Source organism: Phyllobates terribilis, unplaced genomic scaffold (assembly GCF_046119375.1).
Source record: "Phyllobates terribilis strain yellow unplaced genomic scaffold, ASM4611937v1 Scaffold_1__5_contigs__length_1240528914, whole genome shotgun sequence".
NCBI classification, from domain to species: Eukaryota; Metazoa; Chordata; class Amphibia; order Anura; family Dendrobatidae; genus Phyllobates; species Phyllobates terribilis.
The window spans coordinates 498,845,427-498,861,356 of record NW_027362761.1 but is presented as its reverse complement, the minus strand read 5'-3'; the positions used below and the strand labels follow the sequence as shown (position 1 = coordinate 498,861,356).

General features: G+C 41.3%; 1 protein-coding gene across 2 annotated transcripts in view; it reads right to left on the bottom strand.

The window, feature by feature from the left end:
* Positions 1-4,152: 4,152 nt before the first annotated feature.
* Positions 4,153-15,930, bottom strand: part of TENT2 (terminal nucleotidyltransferase 2) — a 35,100-nt gene continuing 23,322 nt past the window's right edge. For both annotated transcript variants that reach the window (XM_073680188.1, XM_073680189.1), the window contains exons 10-14: positions 13,837-13,880; positions 12,693-12,829; positions 11,587-11,678; positions 10,193-10,272; positions 4,153-4,652 (exon numbers count right to left, since the gene is read on the bottom strand). In XM_073680188.1, the coding sequence (XP_073536289.1) occupies positions 4,575-4,652; positions 10,193-10,272; positions 11,587-11,678; positions 12,693-12,829; positions 13,837-13,880 (431 nt within the window). In that variant the 3' untranslated portion in view covers positions 4,153-4,574. The remainder of the gene's footprint in view (positions 4,653-10,192; positions 10,273-11,586; positions 11,679-12,692; positions 12,830-13,836; positions 13,881-15,930) is intronic.

The following is a 15,930-nucleotide window of genomic DNA, read 5'->3' as shown; positions in this document are numbered from 1 at the left end:
ACTAGAAAAGAGATTATATTATGACATTAAATTAAAAGGCATTTAGGATTAAAATTAATTTTAGATTTAGACCACCCCTTTAAAGGATATTGACAACTTCGGAGGCATTTTTTTTTTTTTTTTACTTGAAAGTATTTTGGGCTAAAATTAATGTTTGCTATTGGGATGCACTAAAAATATTTGGCTTATACAGGTTGTTTTCCTGCATATTGCTGGCTGCAGAGTGATTTTACTGTGAATCCATCAGCGAGCTTGTTTGGAAGGGACGGTTGGTGAAAAAAAAAGGACCAATTGGCAACAGTGTTTGGTGTCTTTCGCCAACAGTGATTTTCTCATAAGCAAAAAAAAAACAAAAAAACGACAAAGCCACAAAACACGAACATGTGAATAGAACTATAGACTTTAACTCCTTTATGACCTTGTAAGTTTCTGTTTCAGTGCTTTCGTTTTTTTTTCTCCCCTTCTTCCCAGAGATATAACTTTTTTATTTTTACAGCAATAAAGCCGTATGAGGGCTTGTTTTTTGCAGGACGAGTTGTACTTGTGAATGACACCATTGGTTTTACCATATTGTGTACTGGAAAATGGCAGGAGCAGCATGAGGAGAGCGCTCCTCAATTATATTGTTGCTTTGACAGTATTCTCAAAGGTCTATAAAAGAAGAAATTGCGAAACACAAAATACTAATTTTTGAAAATCTAAACTAAGACTTGGCTTACCCTTAAAGCAATGGTAAACTGTTCTTACTCCTTACTCTCTATAATCAGGACAAGCTGTCTAAGGTAAATCGTGGAGTTCTTGCATTTTTTTCTTTTTACATCAGAAACCAGAGCATTGACAGAAAAATCACTGCGTAAAATATGAGCAAGTTTTTTTTTTTTCCCCCATTGATTAGAATGGGTGAAAAATGCTACAAAAACACTGAAAAAAATAGACATTCCACAGATTTAAGAAAAAAATGCCCAGCACCTCAAAAATACACAAAGGAAAAAAAACAACAACCGTGTGCATGAAATTTTTTAAATCTAAATCACTTTGCTGGTACTGTAAAAGGTAGTGTTTTTGCTGCAGAAAAAAAACGCTGCAACACCACATGTGAACATACCCTTATTCTATCCTCTATTTCATATCCTCTGCTGCACCAATAGCCACACAATAGAAGCATTTAATAGACCTGTAAATATTGATCAAGAAGCTCAATACAAAAGTAGGAAACCTGCCCGTTTACGGATATGTGGTCTATTCAAATAAATAATTGAACATACTGTCCCCTTTGGGGCTCACAATCAAAGTTCCCTATCAGTATGTCTTTGGGATGTGAGAGGAAACCAGAGAACCTGGAGGAAATCCAAACACGGGGAGAACATACAAACTCCTTGCAGATGTTGTCCTTGGTGGGACTTAAGCCTAGGACCCCAGCGCTGCAAAGCAACAGTGCTAACCACTGAACCAAAGAGCTGGCCAATAAGTATGGCAGATCGACAATGTTAGAGCAGAGGAGCTTGTCAGCAGTTTGCCTGTGGCTAAAGAAGCCCCCATGAGGTGCTTTCCTGCACCTATTCCACATCTATGGCGTAACACAGAGAAACAATTTCGGGGGTCTCCGCTTCCTCCATAAGGGTAAGAGAAGAGGAAGAACTGGTCACTAGCAGCACATCTCCAAACCATATAGTGGGACAATCCAAGATTTGGGAAGCTGGGAGGTCAGCAGCATACCTGGATTTGTGTTCTCAGCTACTCCCGAGTCAATCCTCCCCAGAGATCTTTGATGACATGGCTGATTCAGTGAGTTCCTCTTTACAACAGGCAACCAGTAACTGTCCTCAGAGGTCAATTGCAATCTACCTTGATTGCATTCAACAAGCACATGTTGTAGTCAGTGTCACCACTGCAGCCTGTCAATAAAGCACCATGGGGGGGGACTGAAGAGGCAGGGTCTTCCACAGTTAAGTAATGCTTAGTTTATTATATGAAAGTAGTGTTGAGTGAGTATGCTCGGGCCGAGCTCCGAGTATTTACAGCTGCTCGGTGATATGGTTGAATCGCTCCCGTGTGCATGATTTGCGACTGTTAGACATTCCTCACATGTAATAAAGCTGTCAAACAGTCGCAAATCATGCACACGGGAGCGACTCAACCATATCACCGAGCAGCTGTAAATACTCGGAGCTCGGCCCGAGCATACTCGCTCAACACTACTTTCATATAATAAACTAAGCATTACTCAGACAGAACATACACGCTCAACACTATATGAAAGCACTAGCAGAACTCTTAACTTTTATTATGCCACTCATTGATTGCCCCAATACATCTGATGATGTTGCTTCACAGCAAAACATCTTTATTCAGTCTTCATACTTGGTTTTTAATTCACTTTATAGATTTGTTTTTGTTTAGTAGCATAAAAGAAAAAGTTTTAATTTTCGGAAATGCCTAATACAGGTCCCTAGGGGGTGGTGCGTAGCTCAAGGAATCAATGAACACAAAATGTCTGATGACACAGTGGGCGATGACTGTTGAGGATCACTTTTACCAGAAATGTTTCTTCCAGTCAAATCTGTGAAGTACAGCTGCAACAGTTTTTGCTTATCCATAAACTTTATTCCGAGTCACAATGTACAAAAGAAAACAAAGACAAGTTTACATAACTCAGCAACAACAAAATTAAAAATGATGATAACAGATTGACAAAAGCACCATCCGTGCTACAACGGGTCTGAAGCAAACACTGCTCAGGACTGGACAGCCTCCGGCAATGTGTCTCCTGGGCAGCAGAGGCCAGTACCTAGGGACATTCACTCCCAATATGGAAAGTCCTTACAGAAAATTGATCTATATCCTCAGGAATAGCAGTAATAAATCTATGATTTTTACATAACTTAAACGAATACATACAAATATTTACAAATAATAAAGGGGTAGGAATAAACTATTATAGTAGCAATAACAAACTACTATTTGTTTGGGGGAATTGGAGCTTTATTGAGGGACTGGAGTGCCCCCTAATACCAGGTTCACCATCAGAGTACTGACTGCGATGTTCAGTCCAGACGTGGGTCTCTTGACCCAAACTCAACAGCTTGACATAAGCCTACGAAGCCACTGATTTCTAGATCACAAGACCCACTGCCGTTTCGGACATTGTGGTCCACACTCGGGCCAAAAATGGAACAAGTGAATTATTACTCCTAGTAAATATCAAATAATGGATAAAGCTTTCATCCAAGAATAACTTATCGGGAAACACAAGTTCTTCTCTTTAAAATTACCTTTAATCTCTCCTGACACATCGTTTTTTTTTGTTTGTTTTTTTTAGAAAATCCATGTTTCACCTATGAAATAACAATGTTGCAGCACCTTTTCGGACAACTCTGTATTGCATCATCCCTGTGTTATTCCTCCTGGAAATGTATGAATACATCGACAATTAGGCGTTACCATTCCACTCGTCAATAACTTGTTTCTACACCAGGGGTCAGGAACATGCGCCGCTCCAGCTGTTAAGAAAATGACAGTCCAGCATATCCTGAAAGCCATGAGCTGTTAGATGGTGCCGACTCCTGCTCTCCTATACATACTGATATTGTTAATAATGATTGGACAGGTCCAGTAGAAATATAACTAAGCATTGTAAAGAAAAATTTTATTTTATTGGGAATGTAAGCTTTTACTAAATTAGACATGTCAGGAGAGCGGACACAGACAGTCAGACGGCTGTACAAAACGGCCTGCATGGAAAGGCCAGCGGCTCACACAACCCGAGCGCGACAGCCACATAGAAATACATGAAGCGGTCATGTTCGGCCAGGCCGAGGATTGCGGTCCAATCTGGGTCCAATTTAGATGGCCGTCTGACTGCCTTTGGCAGGTTGCATGGATTCAACTGCCCCTGTGATGGCCAAGTAAAAGACAAAGTGTCGTAAATTCTGCCAAAATGTAGGCGCAGAACATGTCCTCAGTTTTCATATTAGTGTAGTTTATCCTTTAGCTCTCTAGTATATTTCATATAACCTACAGAAAAACTGGTACCTGTTCATGCAGATATAAACTTCGCTCAAGCTATTTGATACTTCTATTACTTTTTTCTCTTCTGAAAAAAAAAATTGGGCTTTTGGACAAAAAACAGAGGAAAGAGCAAGTACAAAAAAATCCCCTGGTACAGTTATTTAATAGTCAGCAGCTAATGAGGTAAACAGATTCAAGCTTATGTTTAGTGTAGTACACTGCCAAAGGAAAGCCACAGATTTACGCAGGCTAGGAGAAGAACATTTGATCAGTGTGTAGTGCAAATCTAGAATTTCTCACAAAGTAAAAGATAGCAGTGTCCTCACTGTCACACACATTAAATCAAGGTTCAGCAAATACCCCCAGATACAGCAATAAAAAAGGAACGTATTGTGCACACAAAAAATAAAATAAAAAAATGATATATATCTTTTTCTAAAAGTATTTTTCCTTTTATACAATATTTATATTGAGTTAAAAAGGATCCTTAAAGTCTTGAGGTGTAAGCATATTGCAGATGAAAAGTAAAAGTTTTATTTCGTCTCATTTCCATCCATAAGACACTATCATTTCTGCTTTCCCACAAGTCTTTGAAGAGGCAGCACACTATTGAGATCTCGGTTGTCTCTCAATCTCACCCATGCCTAAAGAGGAAAATAAAGAACACATTTTAGTACTGATTTTAGTTTGTTACATTATACAGCGTTAGGAATAGCAGATCAGCAAGAATTATTGCCTAGGTTTAGGATTGTAATGAAGTATTGTAATATGCCATCCATTAAGTGCATGTAGCCCTCCTGTACAGCTACGCTTTGGATTTCAGATCAAGGCTTGTTCTGGCTGAATGTATAGGAAAAAAAAAATATTGTGAGCTAGAAAAGGATGGCGTATAACTGAGGTATACCCAAAAGCATTTCTCCTATGAGAAAAGCACACAAGAGTATAAGAGTACAGAGCGACAAGGACAGAGTCATTGTACTGTTAATATAAGGCAGAGTATCCAAAATGTGCAGATGTCCATTCAATGTCTATCATCCTGTCTTCCATGCCATACACTTTTCATGGAACAATAGCAAAGGGGGCAAAAAAAAAAAAGTCAATTTTTCATCTGTATGCCATATATATGTCCGTTTTTTACATCCGTCTGGCAGTCGTTTTTATTCATCAGCTGTTATAAATATATTCAAGACCAAATACATGCACTTCTTAACTTAGGAGACCATCTGTAAAAATCAGTAGCAATATGGATGATCCGTACAGGACTAATATATATATTTATAACTGAATATTTATTGAATTTTTCAATATAAAGACACAGAATACAGAAATATAAAACAAGGTAGTACCATGCATATAACTATATCTCCTTAAGAACTACCAACAACAGTGAGTGGACCTAACACTGAAGTGTCCACGTCATAAATCTGAAAATGGACAAATACAAAGACAAGACAATGATAACGAGGCCCATAACGTTAAACACGAGAGTTATAACATTTTCCCAAACGCTTTGAATACTAGTACATGACCAAAACAAGTGGTGTGAGCCTCCACCATCATTACCACACCAACAATGATCGGCAATGCCAGAATTAAGTTTATGCAATAGGGAAGGGGAATGAAACCAAAACAAAAGTTACTTAAATTGATTTACCCTATAAACAAAGCATGTGGAAGTCTTGGCTGCCCTTCTCCATTTCCTTGCCAGATAGTAGGTGATAAAGAGATTCTCCCAGAAAATTTTCCCATTTACTCATATATAGGCGTTTCAGGTGGTTATCAGGGAAAGGGTTTAATGGTAACGGAGATATACTAATCACAAAAAAAATTAGGAATATTTGGCTTTAGGGTGAAATTTATGGAAAACGTAAAAAAGTTCATGCTACAGTGATATTTGATCCATGAAAGTAGGGCATTTAAGTAGAAGCATGCAATGGTGATTTCCTCATCTCAAACAATTTATTGAAACAAAAGTCAACAGTGGGGGGTATACCCCAACAAAAAATGTCTCAACCTGTCATGTGGCCTTGAGCATCAATTACAGCTTGACAACGATGTCTCCTGCTGCTCACGAGTGGAGTTATTGTGAGCTGAGGCGCAGCATCCCCACTCTTCCTGAGCTGAGGCGCAGCATCCCCACTCTTCCTGAGCTGAGGCGCAGCATCCCCACTCTTCCTGAGCTGAGGCGCAGCATCCCCACTCTTCCTGAGCTGAGGCGCAGCATCCCCACTCTTCCTGAGCTGAGGCGCAGCATCCCCACTCTTCCTGAGCTGAGGCGCAGCATCCCCACTCTTCCTGAGCTGAGGCGCAGCATCCCCACTCTTCCTGAGCTGAGGCGCAGCATCCCCACTCTTCCTGAGCTGAGGCGCAGCATCCCCACTCTTCCTGAGCTGAGGCGCAGCATCCCCACTCTTCCTGAGCTGAGGCGCAGCATCCCCACTCTTCCTGAGCTGAGGCGCAGCATCCCCACTCTTCCTGAGCTGAGGCGCAGCATCCCCACTCTTCCTGAGCTGAGGCGCAGCATCCCCACTCTTCCTGAGCTGAGGCGCAGCATCCCCACTCTTCCTGAGCTGAGGCGCAGCATCCCACTCTTCTTGAGGGGTGGCCCTCAGGTGATTGAGGTTCTGGAGTACACGGTTAGGAGCTTCTAGACAGGCGACTCAGCTGATCCCATAGGTTTTCTATGGGATTCAAGTCTGGAGAAAGTGCAGGCCAGTCTCCAGCAGCTGTTCCCTAATAATGCAACCTCGATGAGCTGGAGCATTGTAGTCCAGGAAGATGAAATTAGGCCTGCGTTTGCACAGAGGCACAATGACTGAATTAATTAGGTTATTCAAGCAGTAGGGGCTTATCACTAACATTCACAAAGTGTAGGGCAGTTCTGTATTGACTAGATACATCTGCCCATACTAACACCACCACCACTAAAGGCTCATCTGGGGACAAAAGTGGCTGATGCATAGAGCTCTCCTTGGCGTCTCCAACATCATTGTCCGCCATCATTTCTGCTCAGCTTGAATCGACTTTCATCAGTGAACAGCACAGAGGCCTACTGGTCCCTCGTCCAGAGTAGATGCTTACTGGCCCATGGAAGACGATGACGCCTGTGCCTGGTGGTTTGATCAGGTGCCATTGCAGGTCATCTAGCACCTAGACTATGATGAGGTAAACGATTCTGAATGGTCTGACGTGACACTTGGGTGCCTCTCACCTCCCTTAAATGTGCCTGGAGTTGTGTGGCGTTCATCATTCAGTTCTGAAGGGCATTGTTCACTGTGAAGAGGTCATCAGTGTGGGATGTGGCCAAAGGACGTCCACTTCTCTGCCTTTCTGTGACTATTCCAGTCTCTCTGTTGTAATCTGCTGATGACACTGAAACTCTAAGCTCGGTGGCCACTTCCATCTGAGAACATCCTGCTTGAAGCCTCGCAATGGCGAGATACTACTGATCAATTGTTAGGCGTCGTTTAGGTCTCATGATGTCAAAACGTCAACAGCATGATGTAGAGGACTGTTTAATACCAATTCTAATGGAACCCTTAAATTTATTGGGCGATTCATGGAGCAAACACCTGTTGTGAATTTTGCCATTGAGTTCCTTGTTAGAGAACAGCAAGTTGTGCAAAAAGTAATGAAACATTGAAGAGTCAGACATGCGCATTCAAAAGTTTAGAGACGGTCACATTAAGTTCACCTGAAAAGATTACAATGAAATTTCACAAGAAAGCCAAATATCCCTAACTTTTTGTGAATAGTGTATATATCTGATATAAGGCCCTTAGTGGAGAATCCTGCACTACATAGGTCTTTCAAATCAGGTCGGATGAGAAACTAATGGAGGAGAAAAGAGAAAGCATGTAGTGTCTAATTTGTAAGAACCAAAAATGAAATCATAGGGGAATATTAAAACTAAATGGTAACGTGTCAAAGGGCAATAAGGCCCTAGAGTGGGTATCAACTGTCTGCAAAGAAAAAAGTTGCTTATTGAACCATGGTTTAATGAATCTGCCATCCAAACTATAGGACAATGCCAGATTAAATAAGAAGGAAGTCATGGGGGAGCGGTCTGACATTAATGGGAATTTTTTTTTTGAGCAGGTCTTCCATATTTTCTTAGTAAAAGAGATTGGTCACAACAAGGGGGTGCCTAGCCTATTGCAAGTAGTAGTCCAAAACGTACGAGTTTGGGTGAATCAGGGCCAACCACAGTTTTTCTATTTCCATCTACCTAGAAAATTCTAAAAGCTGATCGGGCTGGGATGTAACGTAGATGAGATGCCCAATAGTACTTAAAAGGAAACCGGTCATCAGGATTTTGCTAAGGAAACTACAGGCATTTTCAGGTTGGCGCTGTTCTGATTAAAATACTTGGGTTGAAGAAATCAGTCTCGTGGTGGTTTAATCTGTGTTTGCAGTTTGGAGTCACATTCGGTGACCTGCCTCCTATTTTAAATACTGCGCTTACACAGTTAATATTGTGGTCTTTAAAAATATAGATATTTTTAAACTCCAGCAAAATGGTACCAGCGCACTAGCATTTATCGCTTGCCAATACATGTTACTGCACTTGCACTGCCACCAGTTTGCTGGAGCCCAATTATTTTTTGCTCCAAAAAAAATGTCGCCAGCGCTTGCGCAGTAGCATCTATTTGCAAGCAATGCTCTTAATCTGTCAATGCCTTGCCCACTGGTGGGCGGCGCTTGCACAGATTGAGAGCATCGCTTGCCGACAGATGCTACTGCGCATGTGTTGCCATTTTGCTGGAGACAATTTTTTTTTGCTCCAAAAAATGGCAGCAAGCGATAGATGCTACTGCGCATGTGCCGCCAGTGCTATTTTGTTGGAGTTAAAAAAAAAGTTTTTTTTTAAAGACCACAATTTTAACTGTGCAAGCATAGTATTTAAAATGGAAGGCAGGTCACTGAAGGTTCAGTGACCTGTCATATAAGTCAGAATTATGATGATGAGGCCAGAACACCAAATAAAGCCCTGCGTACAGGCCCGCCCCGAAGAATGAGCATCTCATTAACTCCAAACACAGATTAAACAACAACCACAACAGGACAGATTTCTTCAACCCAGGTATCATTTTAATCAGTGTAACAGCTCCAACCTGACAATGGCTGTAGTTTACTTCACAAAATCCTGATGACAGGTTTCCTTTAATAAAATTTGGTACACCCAATCTGCCCCTCGTTTTACCCGTTAACATAATTTTGATTTTTAAATTCTGTGCCTTTTGTGGACCCAAATAAAACGTAAAATAGATGACAATAGTTTTCAGCTCCTTATAAAGGAACATTAATAGGCAGAGTGTCAAATATGTATAGACGTTTAGGCAGTATAGTCATCTTAACCGCACAGATTCTCCCAAAAAGAGATAGTGGCAGATTGTTCCATTTATTAAGTAGCTGCTTGAGTTCATTGAAAAAGGGAGGGTAATTTTGTTGATATAGTGACTTGTAAGTGGAGGTCACTGAATTCCCAAATAAGTCAGGGAGAAGTCCTTCCATTTTTAATTATAATTTTCCTTCAATGGGATTAATGACGCAATAGAAAGATCGAGAGGAAGGGCTTCTGTTTTACCATTATTAATTCTGTAACCCGATAAATAGCCAATAGTCTTAAGAGTGCATGTAAGCTAGGAAGGGCAATATGTAATTGTGTTAATGTCAGTAGCACATCGTTTGCAAACAAAGATAATATGAATTCTTTGTTCCTTACCATTACTTCATGGATATTAGGATTTAGACATATAGCCGCGGCCAAGGGTTCTACACATAAAGATAACAAAGAGCTACGGGGCTAAAGAGCATCCCTGACAAGTTTGAGAGGGTTGGGACACTGCATGTGGCAATTTGCCAGTAGGATCAAGCTATCAAAATGACATCAGTCGTCCTGCCTTGTCAACAGAGCAGAAGAGAAGCCGCCGCTCTGTCCACGTGACGTCAACAGAGGCAGCAGAATGGCCGGCAGGAGCGGTCTGTAACAACTCTGTACTGGGGAAGAACAGCGCTGGAGGCAACAGGTAGATAATCAGCTATCTACCTGTTAGTGTTTAGGCACTTTAATTTTTTTTTCTTTATAAAGTCTTGGATACACCCTTTAACTAGTCGTGCAGTATAAATGGAATTCACAAAACCCACATCCCCATTCTCTCGATAATCAGCAATACACTCTTACCTTCATGAATTCCTCTTGAATAATGTCAAATTTCTGTTTTTCATGGACTGCTCTAGCAGTGTTCGTCCTGTCAAATGGCTCTGCACAAGGAAACATACACTTAAAATGATTTTCAGATAAGAAACTTTGACATGTAAAACCATGTACATCCAAGTCCAGCCAGCACAACTCCTAGAGACCATAGAGGGGGGGGGTGCATGTTCCAGTAGGGCTGACCATTTGTTCAGTAAGCCTTAGAACATAAGGAGATAGAGCAGCACTCCAAGCCAAGCAGGTGTACCTGAAAACAGATTTATTGCATTTTATCCAAATCCATAAAAAACACACCGCCGCATTTATTAATTAATATTTTCTCATGAACACAACATTTCAGGTTACAAACCCTTCATCAGACAGGAGCAAGTGGTGGGGTACATCACAAGATCATGGTGCTTTCTCAGGTTCCAGGGTATTGTTATAAAGTGCACTGGTGGCATAAAATTGGCAAAAAACAGCTAAAAGCTCCCCTGTCTGACCTATATGCCATAGAAGCCTTCTTGCTGATTCTCAAAGCCCTGATCTAGGTCCATGGGGGACCCTTTAGCTGTTTTTCGCCAATTTTACAGCATATGCAGTCAATGTACCTTATAACAATACCCTGGAACCGGAGATCCCATAGGAGCTGTCGCTTGAGTCCTATTAAGCCGGAATCTATTTTGTATGTGCACACATGAAATGATCTCTAGTGTATAATCTGAAGAAGGTCAGAGAGACCGAAACGTCTTTTATCTATACACTATCCCGTAATTGCAATAAATATCTTCAAATGAGTGTCGGATTCTATTGCTTTGTCATGTAGGATTATAGCCAGGGAGCAGGAATGGTGTACAGCTGTAGGCTGCGTTCACAAGAAAATATGTTCAGAAATACAGTGTCTTTATGGATCTGTATAAAAGGAAAGAAACCTGTTTTGAGGAAAAACTGCTTAACAATGCAATCTTACGAGTGACCCACCTTCATAACCATTTTATCATCCCAAATTATGAAAAATAAAGCAGCTTTGAACTTGATTTTCATAACCCTCTCCTTCCTACTAATTTTGCATTTTTAGCTCCTAATCAGATCTGTGCCGCTGTGTTAACAGACTACAACCATCATCTGATCCTGCGGTTTGAATGTAGAATTAGACTACACAGGATAATTTGGATGAGCAAAAAGATTCAAACTCCCCTGGTCTGGTGTCTAGCTTAGTCCTCCATGGCAGCTGGACAAAGGCAGTGTTCACTCCTGCGCCAGTAATAGTCTGATATCCAGGGCGCCTCTTGGCCTCACATGCGACACCGCAGGGGGTCCTAGTCAGCAGCAGATCCTTTATTTGACTTATGTTACAGTAATAAGGAGGAGGTCTTCCTTACCTTCTACACAGATGTATTTGTTCCTCCACTCAATGCCTTCTGTCCGTTGCATGGCTTTGCCTTCGCGAACTGAAATCATCTTGCTTTTCCAGCTAAGAGAGAAATGTAGCATTACTATGGGACAGCACAGAATGTGCCTTCTCCAGAATTAACCTTAGTCCTAACTAGAAAAAACAATCCTTGCAGGAAGGCTTACAATACACACTATATAATAAAGACCTACAGAATAATCATGGCTTTGTTAGAAATCTTCATTTGCGCCTCTGCACTTTTCGCAAATGCATAAAATTATGATTTTGCACTACTGCATTAGTCTCTACAACCCCAGAAGTCCCAAAATGAATAATGATGGTCTGTTTAAACAGATCTGGTACAAGAGACACCTCCCAGTACAAGAGACACCTCCCAGTACAACTTATACAGGTTGTAAGGAAACATTTGTTTTGTAAAATATTTAATGGTCCTGTCTTTAATAGGATAAGTTTTGAAAAAAACATTGCTTGGCATACCAAATGGTACACCTGGGTTCAGCTCCTCAGAAGGAGTAAGGCACTAGTGTCATGATCAATCCTGGGCATCTTCTGCTACAGGTCATATAATGATGCCCATGTTCATTTTTTGGAAGAAAATCCAACACTATTTCAGTATATAAAACGTAAGTACAAGAAGGACAAAAAAAACCCCATCACACAAAAATGAATGTTGGTGCTATAGAGGGGCACTTTGCACAAACAGTCTTTAGGACCAAGCAAGGCTATGAATGTCCCACTCAAGGCAGACCAGATGAGTCCATGCATCATATTGACGTCCATTTACTGAACAGCCAACATCTAATCTTACATTTAGTAATTCCACATCGCCTTCTTCTCAAAAGGGAGTTAAAATAAGACAATCCCTATAAAGTAGCCCTTGTCGCCATCAGTGGAAAGTACAACAATAACTGAACACTTACCAGTGGATCTGTCTATGAAGTCAGTGATTGTGTTTAGTTTTAATAATGTGCAGCATATTCTGAAAATCGCACACTTTCCAACACGCAATGTAACTGGCATTTTAAAGCGTAGCTTTACTCTATTGTAGTAGATGGGAATATTTACTTCACTTACTCAAATTCTATGGCAAAGTATTTCAAGAACCCCACAAGAAGGTCGCCCAGGCTTGATGCATTTTTGGACACATATTGAGGAATATTGCGAGGAGCATGGTGGACAAGGTGCAACTGCATAGCAGGGTTAAAACATTCCTGTCAAGGAGAAAAAAAAAACAAATCATAGTGTATATGTTATGTGAAATGCTACATACTAGTGATGAGCGAGGGTGTATTGTTAACCCTTTCGGTGAGCACCCGAGCGGCGTGCTCAGCATCTATGATCGTGTCTCCATGGCTGCACGTGTCATGGATGTTAAACAGCTGTGGCACATGCAGCCGCGGCGACCCGAACATAGATGCCGAGCATGCTCGCCGAAAGGGTTGACAATACACGCTCACTCATCACTACTACATACATATTACAGGGCATTTGGGAAGCAGTTTCGCTATGGAGACCAAGTAAGTCCAATTAAAGGATTACCCTATGAAAAACTGATGTTACACCCAAAGTTGTACCAGTGCATGACAAAGCAGATCTTCACTGCATCACTCCATCAGACAACACTGGGCAAAAGTCTCAGTTTTGCCTGTAGGGTTTCTTCGACTCTGCTCAATGGCAAGCATGACCTCCTTAGCTTCCATCCGATTCATTGCTACAATGAATGCAAGTGTGGCCAAGGCAGTCTGTCTGGCTGCTGTATATAGGCTTGTGCCATCCATGGTATTACAGCCTCATGGCATCTCACCAATTACAAGAACACAACCATGCTTTCTGGGACCGGCGACATCGCATCCCATGTCAATACCTTCATGTAGTCATTGTTTGGGGGGAATGGCTTTTTATATCTTCGTAAGAAAATGTGACTTTGTACACAATTAAAGTGAATCTGGCACAAGGTTCTTGCTCCCCCATCTGAGAGCAGCACGATGTACAGACAAAAACCCTGATTCCAGCGATTGTCACTTACTGGGCTGCTTACTGTTATTTTGTTGAAATTACTGTTTTACCTGCAGCTAATCTAGCAGTTCTCTGAATGCTGAGCTCTGTATAACCCCACCCACACCACTGATTGGCAGCTTTTTTGTGTACACAGTGCATAGGCAGAAAGCAATGTAGATGTAGGTCTATATACATGAAGAAAAGCGGACATGGTACTTACTGGGTATTTTTTTTGTAGAGATGGAAGAATTGGTTCAGGTAGAGCTACAAAAACAAATACAATATACTTTTAATCTGAATGTAAAAAAGGTGTACAAAGCGACTATACATTGCTCACACCTGGCTGCTGCAGATATCAGCCGATCTTTGGGGGTTCCTGGTGTCAGACCCCTATTAATCTGACAGTGACAACCTATCCTACAGATAACTTATCAGTCTCGAATGACCCCATTAAAAGGCGTTTTCCAGGATTATGTTTTTTTTTTTATGTAGATAGGCTTGGCCAGTGTAAAACTAACCTTTACTCATCCATTACACCTACAGCACATGACTGCTGCAGCCAATCACTGGGTTCAGTTGTCTCATAGCGACATTGGAATCACAACCCAGTGGCTAGAACAACGTGAACAAAGACCAGGGTCAGCGCTGGAGCAGCGGTGGGTGAGTAAATCTCAGTTTGCACTGGTCAATCCTATGGGCAAAAAATAAAATCCAGATCTAATGTTTAGTGACGGCCTAATAATCACCCGCTGGTAAGATATAGGCTTTGTTTGCTTATTACAAAATGATAAAACAACTGAACAAACGCTAACAATTAGTTATACTAATAAATGATCTGTAAGAACCAGAAAGTGCTGAGAGGGCTTTGAATGATAATGCCCAGAGAGAACGGACAGGCACCTTTTATGCCACATGAACAGTGTGCCGGTGTACCCATTTATCTGGCTTCATTATGGTATCTTACAGAGTCTCTCATGGACAGCAGACTGATCACCAAATTTCACAATACAAACTGCATACATTATAAAACAGTTCTGTGACCAGATGAGGCTGGAGTATCTATTTTGAAAATCCAGAATGTTTGTAAAATCCTGAAATTAAAAGAAAGCATTTTATGACTCCAGCCAGAGCTGAACTCTAGTTTTAATATTAGGCAGGGGAACTTTACATATTGATTATACAGCCATTCTGACATGGATTTTAAAACTGGGTGCACCGGCCTCATCAGGTCTAAGAGATTTAATACAGTATACATTGTGAAACCCAGTGACATATCTGTTTGGAAATTAGTCTGTCAAGTTAACATCAGAGAAGTTCATTTGACACTCTGCAGATAATATTCTGCATTGGAGCCCTGCAAGAACAAATACAATATTGGCACCATCGGTTCTGTTTGGACGTTTCGCCACATGAAAAATTGCGATCTGCGATGCCAGATAAGAACAGAGTCTGATAAGCAGACCTGAGGAGGTATTCCAGTAAGAAGAAATTATCAAGTATCTGCAGTATAGGGAATAGTAGATTGGTGGGAATCTGACCGGCGAGACCCCCGCTGATCTCCTGAACTTAATAATTTCAGAGAATGAAAAGAGGTGTAGTCAAGCATGTGCATAAGTCCGCCGTGCTGGTGTTTGGCCGGGGTCTTGATGTTTTGACTGTCACGCATCTAGTAGTCATCAACTCTCCAGCAGACATGTGATAATTACTTTTTTGGCTAAGGCTACATTGTGACTTTGGCCGCAACACATGGTGACTCAGTGGTTAGCACTACAGCCTTGCAGCGCTGGGGTCCTGGGCTCAAATCCCACCAAAGACAACATATACAAGGAGTTTGTGTGGGTTTCCTCCAGGTTCTCCAGTTTCCTCCCACACTCCAAAGACATACTGATAGGGAATGTAGATTGTGAGCCCCAATGGGGACAGTGATGATGATGTCTGTAAAGCGCTGTGGAATATGATGGCGCTATATAAGCGAGTAAAATAAATAACATGTAATGACGAATGTCGGCCGCGTGACCTATCAGTGCAATACAAGTGAATAGGGTCACATTGCGACGCCAATACTACCACAATCGCGGTTCCCTTGGGGTTCACAATGCAACCCCATTCACTAGCATTGCATTGTGATGTAGGAGTGACACAGAGAACTTTGGCCACATGACACATTTCACGGCCAAAGTCGCCATGTAGCCCTAGCCTTATTCTTATTAGAACAGCAATTTAAGGCAAATATTACACCCTTTACAAAATGCGTGGAAGTTCCTGCTTGCTCCAAACTGACAATTACAAGTACGACAAACGCTGTTGTGTGAAC